The sequence below is a fragment of the Schistocerca piceifrons genome, chromosome 2 (assembly GCF_021461385.2).
Source record: "Schistocerca piceifrons isolate TAMUIC-IGC-003096 chromosome 2, iqSchPice1.1, whole genome shotgun sequence".
Lineage (NCBI taxonomy): Eukaryota > Metazoa > Arthropoda > Insecta > Orthoptera > Acrididae > Schistocerca > Schistocerca piceifrons.
This window is the reverse complement of record NC_060139.1, coordinates 384,654,821-384,676,244: the sequence shown is the minus strand read 5'-3', so window position 1 is coordinate 384,676,244 and position 21,424 is coordinate 384,654,821. Positions and strand designations below refer to the sequence as shown.

Here is a 21,424-nt window from a genome sequence, read left to right as displayed (position 1 = left end):
ACAATGACAACAAAACATGTCATATAAATCACTCGCAATGCATCCCAAAATATAGCTCATACAAATGTCTAAACAGGAAGTAAGTCAGCAACGAGTCACAATTCAATTTGTACTCTATTGGAGATCTAGATTTCAGCTGAATTTGAATTAAGCTATGTGCATGCTAAGGGTTGCATTTCCAAGCCTGTCGAGTCTACGATACTCACTTCATATGCAATGATGATAGCTATACTGTAGTTGAAATCTGGCTCTGCAATAAAGTACAGACTGAATCATAACTGGTTGTTGACTTACTTCCTGTTTGAATTAGATCACAGTCACTGCGTGCAATGGTTCCAATGGAATCCAACCTCATGACATACGAATGTACCCAAATATTGCACAAATGGCAGTGGGGGGACAGTCGAATGAGAAACAGAGGAAAAAAGTACACTCTAGTACTGAAAGGCTGGAAATAGGAAAGGGTGAATTAAAAGAGTGGGAAAAAAGCATGACTGAGGGTTAATGAGCAATGACAACTATAGCTGATATGTTAGATGCTGGTTCATCTTATTCCAAAGATGTGTTATTTAAGTTAGTTCACTAATGGTTCCTCCAATTTGTAACACCAAACAATGCTGTAACAAAATAGAGAGATACATCTCTGATAGATACTATGTCATTCTATTTAAACCCAGAGCGAAGTGGCTTCTGTCTCACGCTGTAACAGTTTATACTCTTGTAAACTTCATTCTGCTCACATATAATTGTATGTCAAACAGGTACCAATCCAGCTATGTACAAGGAAAATGTATAGAAAGTGTTCATGGTTCTGGCACTGAAGTCATTATATTTTTATTGGCATTCTCAGTTGTGTTCATTGCTACACAAATGGCAACAAAAAGGTTCATTCTTCACGTGATTCACACGAAAACCTGATGATGTCAAGATGTACATACTTTGAAGTCAATTCTGCAGATTTTACTACAGTAGTAATTGGAAAACCAGTGGCACTTAGAAATTCAGCAACAGGAACACACAGCCATGCTGGACAGGATGTTTATGGGTCTGTTAACAAGATTCTAATCTTTACTGGCCACCCCACCTCCATTCCGCACCTACAACGAAGCTGACAAAGAGTGAGAATCATATGAAAAAACACCTGTGGCAACACTTTGCAGCCTTCAAGGTAACAGACCAGATGCCAACTCCATTAAAGCTTTTTTTGTCATGGATCTCCCCACAAATGTACAGCTTTCTATGGAAGCTATCTCCCCTTCAGGATCCTGTATCCCTGTCATTTGACAAAGTGTGTTGTTTGCTGAGTTCCTATCATGGCAAGCACACTCAAGTGATTTACACAAGAGTGGAGTTTTAACAGGACAGAAAGCAACCCCACCAATCCTAATACACTTGGGCTGTGGTACTGCAGGCATTAAGACACAAGTGTAGTTTCATTATTGCTAAATCTCAGAAATCATACACCAATACTATGGTTAGAGAAGCTACCATATTGGCAGCCCCCAACACGAAATTTCACCAAAGGGCACTGCAGCTTGAAGATCCCTCTTTAAAAGAAGTACTAAAGGTCGTGCAAGTATTTGAAGCTGTCAATTAGATTCTTGGGCTGACATGGGCACTGTAAACTTAGACAGCAACAGGCATACACGTTCCAGTAAGCCTTTGGAAGCAGATGTCATGGTAGTGCTGCGTGCCTTGTCCCCAAGCTACACACAATTATGGCCATGGTGGAAAAATTTCCACAAGCTCTGCCCTCATCATTTTGTTAAACACGGCCAACTAGCCTGGTCACAACATTCCCTGTCTTGTACCATCTGTGACATAAGGAAGATCACACTGCACCTGTATGCAACACTCGGTCAGCTTCCACTGTGCCTCTCATACCTCAATCTATGGACAATAACACTGTTAGTGATGTATTTGAAGATACTGCAACTGTTTCTAACAAACTGTTCAACAATGTGCATATTAACAGCACCCCAACACACCTCCAAGTGGATACTTATATCCGTCTTGGTTCTCTTCCAATGCTGGCTACTTCACACTGTATTGTCAGTTACAATACATGGCAGATTCCTATTTTGAGCCAATTTACTGTGGAAACAATGTACAATTTGGTGATTCAGTCAGTGACATTTCTGGCTAATGACAGTGAACTTATAGAAATCTGTTTGATTTGGAGACTTTCCGGGCTTCTGGATTTACAATCTCCAATCCCATTTATTTAATATCAGATCTTGTGACTTATCAAGAGTTGGATGACTTGTGGAAGTAATATTCTATCCCTTTTTTCATCAGGACCCAGCAACACTACTGATTATATGGTGCATATCACTCTCAAATATACAAAACAAGCCAATTTTTTTCCATGCCAGGTCTGTACCACTCACTTCACATTCAAGTGAAGGAAGAATTGGACAGATCTACAGCTTTAGACATCAGAACCCATGTTGTCCACTCAATGGACTACACTGTTACCAACAAGCCGACAGACAACCTCAGTCTTTGTGGTGACTTTAGGGTGATGGTTAATCACAGCTCTTGGTCAACACATATCCCATTCCTCGCCTGGATGAACTTATGACGAAGCTGATGGGTGTACAATATTTTTAAAAACTAGATTTGTTGAAAGCGTATTTACAGCTGCCAACTGATGAAGAATCAAATCAGCTTCTTATTGTTAATACGCTGTATGGCCTCTACAGGTACAACTAATTGGTGTTGGCATTGCAACTGCGCCAACCAATTTGTCAACGCTATTTGGAGCAGCTTACCCAACGAATTCCCTGTAGTATCAATTACATCAGCGACATTGTTGTTACCATTCCCACCAAAAAGGGCCACCTTCGCAACCTCTGTCTTTTGTTTCACACCTTGCATGACGAAGGTGTCAAGTGTAATTTGCAGATGTCCCATTTCTTGCAACCTTCTAAAAAATACTTGAGACATGTTATTTCTCATGGGGGGACTCAGCAAATCGATACTCACACAACAGCCCTTCCACCTCCTAAGAATGTGAAGGAGCTTCAGGTATTCCTACGCAAAGACACATATTACCAACAGTTCCTTCCACAGGCAGCTTCGATTTCCTACCTTCTCAATCAACTGCTTAAGAAAGGTGCAGCATTTGCTTGGATCCCTGCCTGCAACCATGCATTCTGCCCCGTTCTCGGCCACCTATCAACTGAGACTAGAGCTTGTGGTTGTAATGGACACATCACAATATGATGTGGGGGGCTTTGTTGACAACATTATGTGGATGGTTCAAAGCAGCTCATTGCTTTTGTGTCAAGACACTGAATGACGCACAGGAGAATTATTCTCAGATAGAGAAGGAGGCTGTTGCTATTATTTAGACTATCAAGAAGTTTTGTGTGTGTCTTTACAGCATTATGTTTCCTTTGGTGACTTACCACAAGCTGTTACTGCCTCTGTTTAGCCCTACGGTACACTTACTGGACAAGGCAGCCCATAGACTTTAAAAGTGGGCCATGTTCCTTAGTAGATATAATTATGAGATTCATTTCTGACCTATGGCTCAGCATTCAAATGCAGAAGCTCTTTTGCATTTATCAACAGTACCTTGCTCCTGGTTTCAATCGAGAGGGAGTACTTTGTTTTTGCCTCGACAAGGAAGCTTGGCAGACAGTGGATGGATTCACTATTATCAGTTCTCACGTTGTTCAAGCCCCAGCCCCTACCCTGTTCCCTATCACAAGCAACAAAACAATCAGCATGGAGGGTCCAAGTGACCTTTGGCTCATGCATCAGATAACATCTGCAATTATTCGCTGTTCAGCACAGACTCATGCTCATCGATGGCATCATATTCTTGTCCACAGAATGTGTTGTTACAAGGGTGATCATTGAAGTATCTCTCAGGCACGACATTCTTCATATACTACATCAGAATCATTTTGGCATCTCATGCATAATCACTCCTTGTTCTAAATGTGAATGTCACCAGGCCAATCCCTGGCCACGTTATTCAATGCAGCGGGGGCTCTCACTCTAATATTCTCCATTGAAGGCCTTTCCCACATGCTGGTAACTGACAACAATCCACACTTCTGTCTCTCAGTGTTTTCATAATTTTTGTGCATACCATGGTATTCATCATGTTTATGCACCCCTTTTCCGCCCTCGCGTGCACAAGGAGGCAGAACACCTAGTCCGAAATTTTAACATGCAAATGTAGAATTATATTGCTAATGCCCCTGCAATAGAGGCTCTCACACGTTTCCTTAGTTACTATAGGACCATGCCCATCAGTGAGAAAAGCCTAGCAGAGCCACTGAAGGACTGCCAGCCATGCACATTGCTGAATCTACTGGACTCTACACCAAGACCTCTCAAGGCACCTACGACCATGTGCTACACACTTGGGATGGTTGTCTGCAGTTGCGGGTTTGGTCGCTGCGAGTGTTGGATTCTGTCAGGGAGGCCTGGCCACCTCCGCCTCCTCACATGCCTATGACATCATCCTTTCTTCCTGCATCTGGTTCTCCTACTTCACCTCTGACCTCTCTGGCCATTCTGCCAATTATGCCCCCATATGATATTAGGCCTTGCTCACCCTCCTCCATTTTTGTTACCAGCCCTCCATGAGTTCATCAGGCCCCAGGTGCAGATGGCCATACACAGCAGCTGAAGCTGCCATTTTTGTTACCAGCCCTCCATGAGTTCATCAGGCCCCAGGTGCAGATGGCCATACACAGCAGCTGAAGGTGCCACATGGATAGCTAGCACCGTCTCTGCTGCAGCCACTTCCTGCCTCCGGGCACATCCTTGGATCCAGTTCAAGTGTCGGTGTCACCAGTGGCTGCCATCCTGCCTTCCAGCCTGCAAGCACCCACCTGCAGCAAAATGCCAGGGGACCTGTATTTCTTCTGCTTCAACTTGCGGAATGTGCACTTGCAGTAGTTGTTAGATGCTGCTTCTCTGAATTTCTTAGTGCTCAACAACCCCTATGGGCTCTACTAGTTTAATCATTTGCCTTTAGAATTTTGTCTCTGCCAGGAATTTACAAATTATATCTGGAGCAGTTGACTCGGGATATTCCCTGTTGTGTAAACTATCTCAATGACATCTTGGATACTGGCTCCACATGAGAAGAGCATTTACTAAATCTAAAGGTGCCAATGACTTCTGATGAATGTCTTCACTGCAAACTGTAAAAATGTAGATACCTCCCCTTCCCCAAATGTGGACTTTTGGGACATGTTCTTAGCAAAGATGACCTTATCCCTAAGAATGAGCACATCACACTTATCATCAACCTGGCACCCCAGAACATGAAGGAGCTCCAGTCTTTTTTATGCAAGATTTCTTATTAGGCTAAGTTGATTACCCACGCCCCACATGTCTGCCATTCTCTTAACCAGCTTTATCAAAATAGTGTCAAAATTCTTCTGGTCTGAGGACTGTAAATGGGTTTTTCAGTCTCTCACGTTGTGTTTGTGCTGCTCTCCCCATTTTGCTTCCTTAATGCTGGATAAACAGTTAACTCTGGCCACCAACACATTGCAGTAAGGCATTGCTGCAGTTCTGTTGCATCGCAGTCCAGACAGAACCGAATAGTTCATCACTTACGCATTGAAAACACTTTTCACAGTGCAATGTAATTAATCACAGGTGGAAAAGAAGACACTGGGTACCATTTCTGGTGTTTTTTTTTTATTTAGCAAAGTTCTGTCTTATTAGTGACCACAAGTCTCTGGTTTCCCTATTAAGCCCTCACTCTTAAGTTACCATATTGGATTACCCAATGGTTGCAGAAGTTGCCCCTATTTCTCAGTACTTACTGCTACAACATCTGTTTTGGGTCCAACCGTGCAGCATACTAATGCAGATGTGCTATTGCAGTTGCCAGTAGGACCCGATCTGGAGTTTGATCAACAGGAGGTTCTAGTTTTTGCATTGGGTGATACCTTGCAGCAGACATCACCAGATTTTCCTTTGACAACACAGGAGGTCACGGCTGCCAAAGCCATCAACCCTCTTTTCTGGAAAATCATTTCGGCAGTCCCAATGGGATGATCTGAGCCTGCTCCTTCTAGAGCAGATCCAACATGGCATACGTTTTTCTCTGTTGTGGCATCAGTTCGACACTGTCCAGGGGTTACTCATCCTGATGACGGAAAGCAAAGCTGTTGAGTGGTCATCCCTCTGGCAAAGCATCCTTGCATACTCCACCTGCTACATGTGTCACTCTGGACTATGTCCCATATGGCGCACCGACATCTCAATTGGCCAGTGATCGGTTCTGATATTTAACATCTTGAGTCGCACTGCACGGACTGTCCACAGAACACGGCTGTGCCAGCACATCAGTTTCCTGCTTGGTCAGTCCCAGAGTGTGATTAGGACAAGGAGCATGTCAACTTTCCAAGCTCTTTCTACATCTACATTTACATCCATACTCCGCAAGCCACCTGACGGTGTACCTAGAGTACCTCTATCGGTTCTCCCTTCTATTCCAGTCTCATATTGTTCGTGGAAAGAAAGATTGTCTGCATGCCTCTGTGTGGGCTCTAATCTCTCTGATCTTATCCTCATGGTCTCTTCGCGAGATATACGTAGGAGGCAGCAATATACTGCTTGACTCCTAGGTGAATGTATGTTCTCGAAACTTCAACAAAGTTCCGTACCGAGCTACTGAGTGTCTCTCTTGCAGAGTCTTCCACTAGAGTTTATTTATCATCTCCGTAACGCTTTTGCGATTACTAAATGATCCTGTAACGAAGCGCACTGCTCTCTGTTGGATCTTCTCTATCTCTTCTATCAACCCTACCTGGTACGGATCCCACACCGGTGAGCAGTACTCAAGCAGTGGGCGAACAAGTGTACTGTAACCTACTTACTTTGTTTTTCGACTACATTTCCTTAGGATTCTTCCAATGAATCTCAGTCTGCTATCTGCTTTACCGACAATTAATTTTATATGGTCATTCCATTTTAAATCACTCCTAATGCCTACTCCCAGATAATTTACGGAATTAACTGCTTCCAGTTGCTGACCTGCTATATTGTAGCTAAATGATAAAGGATCTTTCTTTCTATGTATTCGCAGCACATTACACTTGTCTACATTGAGATTGAATTGCCCTTTTTTGGGAAGCACATGGTGGCTGGTGGTCGATGCATTGTCATATTTGTTACACATACCGAAACTGTCCTCCATGATGTTGACTGCAACCAATCACTTGTTGTTTGTCACTTTTGCTATCAAGAGCAATCCCGGGAGCCTTGACTCTGATAATGGTCAGTCACAAGAGTTTGCAGATTTTTGCTTTTCAATAGTGTTCAGTATCTGGCTACAGCCCCATTTCACCTGGCTTCTAACTGTGAAGTGGAGCAATTTGTGCGAACATTTAAAACCCAAAACAAGAAACCCTTTTCTGCAATGTCTCACAATGACACACTGTCTAGTTTTCTTGTCACACATTGGGCAATGACAGGTGCAGTCTGGCAGAACATTTGTGTGGGCACCAGCCACAGTGTCTTTTGGATCTGTTGCACCCCGAGTCTTATGTCCAGGATTGTTACAGTCCACTACATTTTTCTCGCAGGGCTGCCACTTAGGCCGGCTATAGGATGTCAGCAAGGGTGGCCACCAGGCATCCTGACAGACCATAAAGGTCTTCATTTTTTTGTGGTGGAGGTTGGACAGGAGTAGCAGATCTGTCATTCCAGTCAGTTGCGCACATGACCATTGCAGCATAGGTACAAGCCAGCACCAAATCAAGCGGGCAATGGGGTTGGTCACAGTGTTGTTCAGGTGGGAGGCCACTGCAGAGCCCACAGAATTTGAATTGATGCCTGTCTTCCTCCTCCTCCCCCCCCCCCCCCCTCCTCCTCCTCCTCCTCCTCCACCTCCACTCACCAGTGGCTGAGGTATGCTGGTGAACCAACAGTTATTCCAGCCTCCACAACCTTCTGCTCCTCTGACAGAGACAGCTTCATTGGTACTTTTACCTTTTGTAGTCGACCCATTTCTAAAAATCTCAGGCCTTTCCTGATTTTGCTCTGGAGGTTGCAGCACAACCTGGCCATTTTTGGCCCAACGTGATGTTTTCAGGGGCAAAGGATTTAGTAACCCTGCCAGTAGATATCAAGATAGATGCAGAAGAGCTGGCATTGGTATTGTACCAAAGTACACCACTGAACAGAGGGCGAGTGTGAAGTGTTGCATGGGCAGAGCCACTGACCCACGTGTTCACCTGCTGATGAAAATAGGTCTCATCTAGCAGTTCTTACATGGGCATCAGCTACCTCAGACCTCACCTTCACCTTGCGCCATGTTCTGTTTTCTGTGTATTTAGCTTATTCTGATGCTCATGATGGTGTGTTATGTTTGCTCCACATTCATCTTTACATCGTGTTCAGACACTCTGTTCGCCCACAGATTGGACTGCACATCTAATTTCATCCCTCTTCTCAGGTCCAGATACCTGGTCTTGAAGTTGAGCCACTGTCAGCTAATATAACAATATTTTGTGCCTACAATGACAGTTTTGTGGCATTGTCATGCCTGTACAGATTCAAAAGTTGATTATTATTACCACCTACATAATTTGTTTTACTCATTATTTCTTTCTTTTGTATCTTGGCTTGATTTATGTCCCTGAAAATTTTCCTTTGCCATAGGATTTATAAAATGAAGAATAACTGATCCACATCAGTAGCAAACCTCACCTATGGTCAGCATTCCACTCCCTACAGGTGGTCAGTTAAGTATGTTCGAACATTGGATGAAGGCAGGAAGAGTACCATGGCTTGGAAACAACTGCAGGGCTCAAACCAATACTCGATTTGAAGACAGCTTTATGATCCCAAACAAGTGCAGCCATTTATACTAAAGTCTCTTCTGTTAGTATCACACCCCCTGCCACCACAGAGCTGTGTCGTTTGACAGCTGTCTGGAACGTGTTCGTAGACCATAGTTTGACTGTGTGCCAGAGCAGTTCGTCCTGAGACTGCAGGAGCTGGAGCCGGCACAACAACAGCCAGCACCGGCCCTGGCTAGCAGCTCACCAGCCATCGACTCGGGGGAGTGGGATATAGCCATTATGTTACTGGCTGACCATCTTATGGACAGAGCAGGGTGTGCGAGCCATATCTCAACGCATGCAGTCACAGTTAGCCACCGTTGCTTGCAGCTGGAGTTGTTGGTGACAGAAGCAGTTGCACCAGCTGATGCTGTGCTGTTAGCATTTGGAGGATGAAAAGATACACAAGGACACCGAATGCCACTGTCAAGTGGCTGCCTTCTGTACTGATCTATGGCAGGGTGCCATAATAAAGCATTTAGAAGTACAGGCTGTTCAACTGGATCTGAAGGGCAGTCTCCCAACCCACCTCTACCACACCACTTACAACTGGTGTCAGAGTACTGGTGTTGTCTTTTTAACATAATATCTGAACCTATGGCCTACGGTACAGTGAGGCGAGAAATTGAACTGTTGCTGTCAAAGAGTCTTTGTCGTGGTGAAGAAGGTTGACTTCCACGCATTTTGCAAGGTGAGTGTTTATAAAGGTAAGGAGCCAGTGAATCTGTCACAATTTAGAGGTAACATGGGACACAATTGGCTAGTGCCTGTCAGATGTATGCAGAGTAGCTTCCGTCATTCAGCACCATGTACAGCATTGGTAGCAGTAGTGTGTTTCATATGTAAGCATAACTGACATGACTAGACCATTGCTGGGAATCAAAATGGCTGATGATTAGATGTAAGAGTTAAGTTGATATGTCTAATTTTGTGTGTCTTTTAATTGTTGGTGTTCCAAAATGAGTAATGACACGGGCAAGGCTTTGGGAGAGTCAGGGACACAAGGAGTGTCAGAACCACATGCAGTGCATATATTGTTGGATTGTTGGAAAGGGTATAACAATAAACAGCAGCTGGTAGGGAGTTGTACAGTCTATTATGAGTCCAATTGCCATGGTGAGATACAGATTTGTCAGCTGCGAATTTAGTTGCTCCTTTCTCCAGGAAATCAACTGAGGATGTGCAAGCTTTTCTGGAGGATCTCAGGAATTTGGCAGAGATGGAAGGATGGCTTGACATGAAACTTTTGAAGGTAGCAAAATTAAGACTAACTGCAGAACCAATAGCTTATGTGGGTTATACAGAGGCTTTCAATGGAGCTGAAACATTTGAATTCAAAAAGAGCTTACTTCAAATGCATAGGAAGCAGAACAGTGCCAGACATTTTAGAAAACAATTGAGCCTGGTAACAAAGATGCATGGACAATCAGGAGAAGAACTTGCAGATAAGTTAGGGAAGATCCATAGTTGTATGTACAAGTTAAGGCAGGATACGTCAGCCACAAAACAGTGGCAATAACGGTGGTAGTCAGCATGGTGTAGTGGTCATTTCAGAGGGGGACCAGGGAAGAAGCACATGTTAAATACCAAAGGGAATTGGAGGTCCACCTACAGGCATTCCCAGTAAAATTAAGTGCTATGAAGTCGTATGCAGAAATGGAATATGGGGTGGAAGGGGCAGTGGGGAAAAAGAATTACAGGATGACGTTGGACATAGGGGTGCTTGTGTTGATTGCCAGTGGGGTTCTGGTGCAACATAAGCAGTGGAAACCACCATGGTATAGACTGCAAGGAGTAGGAGATAAAGATGTCACACTGTTGGGATTGGTGGACATTGATTTTTGCCTGGGTAGAGTTCAGTTCAATGTGTGAAATTGTGCTACACATAAGTGAGGGCTATACATGATTCTGAAGATGGATTTTTTGCATCGGCATTGTGCCAAATCGACCTTCGGCATCACATGGTGGAGTCTGACAGAAAAGTGTTTCAGCTGAGCAAAACTGTTGCCAATGAAGTGATGTCATGAGAGAAGTCTATAGAGCGCAACAAATCAGTTAAACTGTGAACAATCACACTAAGGTTCGATCCACACAATGATGTACTAAAGGGTACTGGAAAATCGCTTTGGGTTAGTGTTAAGTTTAACTCACCAGCAGGGATGTTGTGTGTGGTAGACCTGTTGGAAGTAAGTGAAGCATTGAGCCAGCCAAGGATTTAAGATTAATAAGCGTGTTGTTAACTGATAACCTGGATATCCTGAAGGAGGAAGAGAGGGACAAGATCACCAAACATCACTGAAACTGAATTACGAGGGAGTGATAAGGAACAGATGGAAGAATTAGTGTTGGAATTTAAGAGCTTCTTTCTTTCCAAAGGAGCCATTGTCATCAACACATATTACACTGCACCTAATACTGATGAGAAATGAATCACTGGTTTACCACAAACCATACAGAGTACCGAGAGTGCAGCCAATTCTGGAGAAATTCATAGATCAGCAGCTGAAGGATGGGATCATGGAGCAAAGTAATAGCCCCTGGGGGACGGGTGGGGGGTGGGGATGTAATTATCATTGTGCCCAACAATCAGCAGATGGATCACAAAAATACAGGTTTTCTTGCGATTATCAACACCTGGATGCCAACCCTTTCCTGAACATCATGGAAACCATAACTACTTAGGCCAGTGCAAGTATTTTTCAACAACGGACTTGAAAAGTGGCTAACATTGGCTGGAAATGGCTGCAGAGGACTGACCAAAAACAGCATTTTCTTTGTCATGAGGAGGAAACGTTTTGGACTGAAAAATGCGTCTGAAATGTTTCAGGGATTATTGGATGAGGTTCTCAGAGGTTTAAAACCACGTCAATGCCTGGTGTATATTGATGATATAATCATCTTTGTGAGTGACATGGAGCAGCACATACAATGCCTAAGGAAGGTATTCTTGAGGTTGAGGGCAAATTTAATGCTATGTACAGAGAAGTATAATTTTGCGTTAAAAAAGGTCACATAATTAGTAAGGTTGGGCATAAGACAGGCCTGATAGTAATTAAAGCCGTATATGTTTTTGCTGTACCTGACTCGGTAAATGTACTGCAATAGTTCATTGGTGTCGTGTGTTATTATAGAAGGTCCATAAAAGGCTTTGCAAGTACTGCCAGACCATTAACACATTTGATGAGGAAAGGTTCGAAGTTTTTATGGTAGGAGAATTGTTGGTACACTTTTCAGAAACTGAAAGAAGCTTTGGTAGTGAGTCCAGTCTTAGTGTCTCTGAATTTCAATAAGGAATTCATTCTATCATGTGATGTGCCCAATCATGCACTCAGTTGCATGCCAAGTCAGGAGGCTGAGAGAGTGAAACATCTGGTTGCCTACGCATCAAGGCAGACGAAGTCAGTGGAGAAGAATTACCACATGATGGACAAGGAAATGTTGAGCCATATCTATGGAATCACCTCATTTGAAGTGTTATCTCCATGGAAAGATGATTTGAGTAATAGAGGATCATGCAGCATTGCAATAGTAGTTGATGTTGAAGAATCTGTCTAGTAGGTTGACATCATGGGCAGTATGATTGAGTGAATTTTATTTTGAGGTTGTACATAATTCCAGAAAGAAACACAGCAATGCAATGTGAACCAGGTAGGAAAGTAATGGTGTTGCAAACAAGAGGTAATGAGTTAAAGGAATGTCATACAGCACAGAAGATTGATGAATGAAACAATATAATGAAAAGGAACCTCCAGAATGTCAACAGCTTCTCCCCAATTTGCATCACCTGGTCCTACTCAACCCAACAAGCCACCTTCATAGATGATGACCTCCACCTCAAAGATGGCTGAATCAGTACCTCTCTCAATATCAAACTTACTAACCACCAGCAATAACTCCACTTTGACAGCTGCCACCCATTCCACACCAAGATGTTCCTTCCATACAGCCTAGCTACTTGCAGTGACGAGTTGTCCCTCTCAAAATATACCGAGAGTATCACTGAAGCCTTCACTGTAATTAGCCTTCCAACTTTGTACAAAAACAAATCTCCCATGCCTTATATTTCCATTCTCTCACCACCTCCCAAAGTCTCACCGTCCAGTCACAGAGGAGCATTCTCTCATAACTCAGTACCACCCAGGACTGGAGCAACTGAACTACATTTTCCATCAGAGTATCAACTACCTCTTCTCATGTCCCGAAATGAGAAATGTCCTGCCCACTATCCTTCCCAGCCCTCCCACAATGGTATTCTGCCATCCACTGAACCTACAAAATACACTCGTCCATCCTTACACAACCCCTGCTCCCAAACCCTTTACCTCACGTCTCATATCCCCGTAACAGACCTAGATGCAAGACGTGTCCCCTACATCATCCCACCACCACATACTCCAGTACAGTCACAAAATCACCTATCCCATCAAAGGCAGGGATATATGAAAAACCACTCATGTGATCTACAAGCTGAGCTGCAACCACTGTGCTGAATTCTGCATGGGCACAACACCCAACAAGCTGTCTGCCCGCATGAATGGCCACTGACAAACTGTGGCCAAGAAGCAAGTGGATCATCCTGTTATTGAGAAAGCTGCCCAACACGACATCCTTCATTTCAATGACTGCTTCACAGCCTGTGCCATAAGGATCCGTCCCACCAACACCAGACTATCTGAATTGCGCAGGTAGGAACTTTCCTGCAATATATCCTACGTTCCGGTAACTCTCCTTGTCTCAACCTTTGTTAGTCATTCTCCTCACCCATCCAGCCCCTTCCCTGTTCCCATTCCAGCACTACACAGCCCTCATTCCACTATCACACCCAGTCTTTTAACTTCTCTCCTTTTCTGCTACCCCCCCCCCCCCCGCCCCCCACCTCTTCCTACCCTCCGTCTAACCTTCTGACTGCACACAGCTGCCCTCTACCCTCTCTCCACCTCATCCCTGTGTGCTCCCCAGCAACACTTCACTGCCCCCCCCCCCCCTCTCAGCCCAGCCTCCTCCTCACCCTTACCCAGTCACCACTCCCATCATGCACTGGTGCTGCTGCTTGCAGAGTGGCTTCAGTTGCCAGAGACTGCGATCTTATGTATGTGAGTTACATTCGCGCACGCATGTCCGTGTGTGTGTGTTGGATTTTCCATTGAGATTTCATATTTTCCACTTCCGTTTTGTTTAAATTTTTATGGATGTAAATTACTAATCTGTCTACGAGTGTCATCTACGAGTGTCCTACCAAATGAAAAATGACATGAAGTTGTTTAAGCTTGAGGTTAAAATTACTTTTCGATAGTTTCTTTCATGATCTCAGGCTGATGTATGGATACTTACTTATACTTTCCCCAATAAAGTATTTCTGTAAATATGTTAGTAATCTTTCATGGATTCCAGTTACTATAATGAATAACTTTATAAATCCCACATATCCCTACAGATTTTATTAACTATTTCTGCCTTGGAAGAATAGAAATCTCCCAGAGCTCCATCGAACTTGCACCACAGTACTATCATCCATTTCTCCAGCATCATTCCTCCTCTTCTATCATGGTACTAGACACTTCCTCAGCACATTTACACTAATATATTCTTTCAGTTTATATGCTCTGTGCTTAGCACTTGATATTGGTTTCCTATGTGCATTTCTCATATTAACAGTTTCACCTCTTGCCTGAAATTGCGATTAATCTTCTTGCATGTATCATAAGTCAATCCTAAAATTATTGCTAAACAGCTTCCCGTGGTTACACTTAAAAGATCTTTATTTTGTATGTTCTTTTTTACATTGTTTGTAAATTACTTATGCTCTTCACTGCCTTCACACACTGTTCATTTATTAATGCTTTTTTTCCATGCATAACTAACACAGTTTCATCAGTTATCAATGCCACTTTTGAAAACCTTTATTATACTAATGGTGGTTTCTTCTATCTTAATTTCTTGTTTAATCTCTTTGCTTGAACTCAGTCTAATGGTTTAATCCAAATGCCACCACTTCTAGTAACTGGAAATTCATCTCACAAGCTCTTAATTTGTTAAAACTCTCACCTCACATCAGTAGTGTTGCTTTTATTTACTTTCCATTGCGACTGCTAACAGTAATTCATACTTTCAACTAATATTCCTAGAAGTTACAGTCAAGTCTAACCTAAAATGCTCATATTTAAAGTTTATTTTTAGAACTTCAGTCTACACTTACACAATTGCAATTGGAGATCATAACTGCACCACAGTATGCTTTACTACTCTACACCTAGATTCTACAACTATGTCTGACAATATAGTCCAATCGATGTCCACCAGTGTCTTGGTCTTCTGCAGCTAAACCACTTTCTCTCTTACACAAGCATATCTACCTTATCTCCCTCTACTTGTTCTTCTTCTTTCAAAAGACTATTGTCCCTACGATCTTGCCTTCAGAAATGTTTTTTGAAGAATGTCATGTCTAATTAAGTGTCCATTGAGTTCTGTTTTGCATTGGCCTACAACATTCAGTAGTCTTTCCTTCCCTCCTATTTCTTGTAGGACTATCATTCATTTTTCTGTCAGCCCTGCTAGTCCTTGTAATTCTCCTTCAGCACCACATTTCTGCAGGTTCAAGGTGAGCTTTCTCGCACTTCCCTAGTGTCCAGGTTTCACATCCATATCTCAGGACATTCCGCATGCAGGTCTTACAAATATTTTCTTAATATGTTCAATTGAAGGTTGTTCAAACAATGGAAAGTCCAGACTGGAACAAAACAATTATGAAATAGAAGGTTCTTCTTATTTTGGGAGGCCAGTGTTCTTCTCTCAATTCCCTTGAAAAATATATTTTTCCTCCACAAAGTTACCAAAACAGTGAAATTCAGTCACTTTATTGAGTTGCTCACTGCCTATTTTTATGTCAATCTTAACTCCACCTCCTTTCTTGTGTACAACTGTGACATGTTTTCTTGGTATTTATTTTTAGTTTGTTGTCTTCCGAGTTAAGACCTCAAGCATTTTAATTAGTTATTCCTCTGAGCCTGCCACAACTGAAATGTCCAGGGTAAATCTGATGCAGTGAATATGAATACCATTCATTTTGATTTCTGTCACTTTTTTCTTTCATGTTGTTGTTGCCTCCTCAAAGAACATATTTTGTACAGTGACAGAGGGTATCCCTGTCTCATCACTCCTGCTGCTTCTTTCTTGTTACCATTAATATCCATTTCAGTACTTTGAACTTTTGTATATACTCAAAATTAATCGCCTTCCTCTCAGTTAAGCACTATTTTGCACATTGCTTTGATCAATAACTTCTAATCAACCAAATCCAATGCCTTTTCTAATTCAACAAATTATGTAAATTTTTCTATTTTGTTTAATTCCAATTTCCTCTTTAAATCTGACGTAGTGCCAACATTGCTTCTCTTGTTCCTTTCCATGTTCTGAAGCCAAATTGATCACTGACTAAGTTCCAATCTATTTTCTTCGCACTTCTCTCTCTAAATACTGACATCAACAGTTTTGAGACACTGACAGAAGGGCTAGAGTTTTATAATTTATAAAGGCCTTTCCACCAATTGCCCTCTTGGGTAATGCAGTAGTTCTACTTTTTATGAATCATATAATTCATATTATTTAGATGCCATAGTAAATAATTTACTTTTGATTTTTTCAGTATAACTAAAGGAGCTCTGCAGAAAAGTCATTTGTACCCATTGCTTTATTTGATTTTAACAGGTTCAGTGCAAGGAAGAACTCTTCTTTTATTATTGGTGGTCCCTTGTTTTGTTCATCAATTAGTTTTTCATCTTCAATATACTCATCTAAACTTCCAATTTCATTCAGCTCCACTGTACAAATCTTCAATATACTCTTTCTATCTGTCACATTCCCTATGTTAATAACAGATTCCCATTTTTATCTCTCACAATGTTTTCTTATACTACCCAGTAATTATCATGGAATTAAACAGTAAAGGTTAACACAACGAACAACAAGCATGCAGAAAACAGGAAGTAATCTGGTAATGTAAAGCATCTAGCTGATTTTCAAAAGGAATAAAACATGACGAAATAAATTGTGCAGGGATAAAAAATGCTAGTGGTGAAGCTAATCCAAAATCTAAGCACAAAAAGCTGGTTATTGTGTTTGATGTGAAAATCAATATGTTTCCTCCTGTATGGACGCACCCACAGTTTACAATTTAACAACATTACTGCCAAGTGAAAGTGGCTCCCCTTACATACACATTATAACTGTATGTATCTCGAAAATTTTTATTTTTTATATCTATTACTCCCCGAGTTTTTATGATCAATATGACTATAGTACTATATTACAGTTCACAAATCTGTACAAATAATGAAAGAGAAATTGTCACTCACATGTGTATTTACACTGTTAACTCTCTTGCGAAGATCTGCAAGCTCTCTTTCAAATAACTGAATTTCTTCTGCGATTGCAGCTCTTATAACATTTGCTGTTATCTCATTGCTCTCTGTTGATGATAACGAATCAATATTAGGCTGCACAATGTTATCAACTTTCACTGGAGTAGAATCAGTCCTACCGTCACCCTGCAAAAACAAAATTAAATTTATCTAACTACAGAAAGGCTTCTCCTAATTAGCTACTGAAAAATTAACTTTTTTGCTATGTGATTTGTTACTTACGGAAGCTACACTAACGGACGAAGCAGGAAACATAATGTTACTTTGAGAGCTCGTCATTGATGGTGCCACTTTATTTTGAGAGCTCATCACTGATGGTGCCAGGCTGCTTTGAGAGCCCACCACTGATTGTGTCAGGCTGCTCTGAGAGTTCATCAATGATGGTGTCAGGTTACTTTGAGAGCTCATGCCTGATGGTGTCAGGATGTTTTGAGAGCTCATCACTGATGGTGTCATGTTACTTTGAGAGCTCATCACTGACGGGGTCATGTTACTTTGAGAGCTCATCACTGACGGGGTCATGTTACTTTGAGAGCTCATCACTGATGGTGTCAGGTTACTTTGAGAGCTCATCACTGATGGTGTCAGGTTACTTTGAGAGCTCATCACTGATGGTGTCAGGTTACTTTGAGAGCTCATCACTGATGGCACCTGACTAATAAAAGAGGAAGTTAATGATGGTGCCTGGTTGCTCTGAGAGCTTATCGGTGATGGAGCCTGTGTCAAATTTGCACCTGACGATTTTCCTGTAGAAAAACCTGAAATGTTTCCACCAGCTCCACTTTGTAATGAATTTATAAAACTCATTGTTGGTTGGGGTTTTTCAGTAGCACTGGCCACAGAAGCTTTCACACTGAAGAATGGAGATGAAAATCCTGAATTCAGAATCCCAATTCCAGGTTCTGACACATTTGTCTGAAGGGTGGGACTAGAGGCTTCTTTCTGTAATGGTATACTCTGAACGGGGGCCATTGGCTTTGGAACACTGGCGTTTTCAAACCTGCAACAATTAAGAGATGTATTTTATGGTAACCTTCATAAAATTACAAAACAATTTTCTCTCTTAATTCCATCCGTGTATAATAGAAAAATAATCAAAAAGATGACGCTACTATACATACTTCGGAGCAAGATTGACTCTACTTCCAGTAGGACTTATTTCTGTTGCAGGTGACACATCTGGTGCCCTGCTAGAAAATAATGCAACAACACTCTCATCTGCCACTTTTTCTGGTGGTGAGCATACAGTAACAGCTCCAGGAATAACATTGATAACATAAAACAAGCACAGGACTCCTTTGTGAGACAGCAGATGTAACACAGGCATAGGGGGAATCATCTGGTTGTCACCTGGAACAAACATTTATATGGCTCTGACATGGATTCTTAGTTTTCTGTTTATGACTCTGCAGTATCAATAACAATCCAAGCAGGAAAAAAAAAGTTTACTAAAGAAAACCTGAATGTGAAAACGAAATAAATTTCAAAATTAAAGTAACACCATGATTTCTGTGCAACAAAGTTCTGAGTTAAGCAGGACTTATCAGTTACTGATATTACATAGGCCACAGAATTTTAAAATATATTTTATACCTCATATTCTCTTTTACCGTACTCATTTTCACTGTCTACATCTACATCATCCTCTTCAGTCACTGAAGCACCCTCTGGATGAATGTCCACTTCTTGACCAGTATCATTATCTATATTACTATTGATCGACTGTTTTTCGCCAGGAACACCTTACCTTTCAATGAAAATATAATATGTTGTCCCATGTTCATGTTCATATAGTCTTTTGCGAAGAAGCCATGGACTGTTCAGCCCAGGTCTCTTTTTCACAAACAGGAATGTGCTAGTAGTGCTGAGTGATTTGGTGACAAAGTTCTGTAACTCTTCACAAGTCATAACACTCCTGAACATGTGAAACATTTAAGTTTTAGTTGCTAATGCTGAAGCAAGATGATTCTATAATCTTTTTTTGGGCTCATTAGTGTGGGGGCACTAGATGGTTGTTATATAGGTCCAGTTCCTGGTGCACATTCTTAAATATTTCTTCCAACATTTCAAATGATTCTACAATTTTCTGATATTTTTTCCTCCACCATGTTCTGACATCAAGAGAGTGGTCACAATGCTCTGCATCCTGCTTTGCCTTTCAAGGCTAGATCCATTAAAAAGACATGCATGAAAGGTATTTGCTGCTGCTGATTGAGTGTATATTTTATGGTTTTTATTAAAATAACAGAATGTGGTTCATGAGAAGGTGTCATAATACTAACCACACTTGGTTTACATAAATCATTAATTCATGACCATTGCGCACACATGGCCATAGCTTTGCAAAAATGACGTTTTACTCTGAGCACTGACAGAGACATTTGTGCATATTAATCCTAAATATTGTTCTTGGAAGTATTGATGTATCTAGCTTTCATAAAACACTTTCCACTGTGGCATTCCACAACACACAATTGTGCACTGCATATAATAGATCTGTTCAACTGCTCTTCTTTGAATTCAAGGTGGCAAATACCATAGACTGATCAGCTGCTCAGCACTGTCTGTCAGGGCACAATTTACAACTGGCATTAGCACTGTTCTCCAGCAGTTCTGGTTGCACTTGTCGTAAGTGTGCTTCTTAAATGTGGCTCTTCAACTGTGAAGTGGACAGTGGTACAACTTGAAAAGTCTGTATTGCAGTCGACAAATGCCCTGCGTGAGATAACCCCCTTACATATTCCATACTGAATATGTTACATCCCAAAAATAACAAATATACATCACCTCTTAACAGAAGTACATGTAATAACTAGTGCTCTCATCCCAAGTTTGCGAAGCATGAGTACAGAATTTCATATGCACTGTATCTTAACCTTACGACAACCTCACATTATTCCTCAATTTTGTGTGAAAATTAAACCACTTCTCTCTCCAACAGTGCAGTCATATCTTCAAATTAACATTCTCCTTGTTCTGGTCATAAGTTTAAATACCACAAATGCCACTGTGAGTAATCTCTTTACCACCTGTAAACGAAAGAAGTCATTGCCTTATCACTGTCATAATCAGTATGATTACGCGGTTGAGCGGGTGAGCTACAGAAAAAAAAATCCAAGGTTTAACGTTCAGTAACTATTTGGTGCTGGAATTATTGTCAATCGCCACATTTTTCATTCCTTGCAATGCTTTGGATACATGTGGAAAACAAATTTAGCCGTCATTTCTGCTAAATATAATTCAATTTAAATGTCAGTCTTTTGATATCTTTCTTTTTCCTATATGTTCCTGCTACAGTTCCTCTTGTTTAATAGCTACTATTCCTTTGCTCTGATTGATCCAGCTCATTTCATTAAAAAAAATCCTTTACCAGTATTTTCTTATTTTTATGTGTATCAGGTTTTATAAAAAAACAATTGCATTAGCTAATTTTCCTTAATACTTTGACTCCACTTTAATATATCCGACATCAATAATGAATATTAAACACAATAATTATTCTAAAACTGAAATGCAAATTTTAATTAATAAAGTTTAAAGCAGTGTAGTATTAGACTAAAGGAAATATAAACACCGTTAACATGATTCTAACCCCAGGGTAGCTCATGAGTTGTGCTGGTATCCAGTGATAAGCCAATAGGAAATGTTTCCTGTTTGTCTGAAGACATTGGAAGCTCTGCTCTGCACGCATCTTCTTGCATCCACTGCTGCCAACTTACTTGATCTTCAGTCAGCCCAATCACCCCAACTTCCATACTATTAGCAGATGCAACAAGTATCACATTCCTATAACACAAAACTTCATGTAACTATGTTATGACAAATATAATTATGATATTTTAACAGTACCCACCACAAAACTGCAAACAGTTAAATTGTAAACAGCAGTTCTGACCATAACATACCATGTCTGTTGATGATGCAAATAAAACTGTGGTCTTCTCAATTCACCAGAGCTATAACAGATGTCATCAAAGTTGACAAAAGAAACAGCACCACTCTTTGGAGCATTAACGATTACCAGACCTGCAAAGAGGGACAAACACTATAAATAACAATGTGTTAACATGTAGCAAACTGCATACTGCAACTAATATGAATACTGACTCCAATGTTGACATAGTATTACTGTATGCACATAAAAATATTGCCCAATATAAAAAATGCACTCCCAAC

General features: G+C 41.3%; 1 protein-coding gene across 1 annotated transcript in view; it reads right to left on the bottom strand.

Moving 5' to 3' along the window:
* LOC124774965 (nuclear pore complex protein Nup214-like) overlaps nucleotides 1-21,424 on the bottom strand; it is a 131,360-nt gene that overhangs the window by 101,016 nt on the left and 8,920 nt on the right. The window contains 5 exon segments of the mRNA XM_047249692.1: nucleotides 17,183-17,374; nucleotides 17,471-18,248; nucleotides 18,370-18,598; nucleotides 20,841-21,034; nucleotides 21,154-21,274. Of these exon segments, the coding sequence (XP_047105648.1) occupies nucleotides 17,183-17,374; nucleotides 17,471-18,248; nucleotides 18,370-18,598; nucleotides 20,841-21,034; nucleotides 21,154-21,274 (1,514 nt within the window).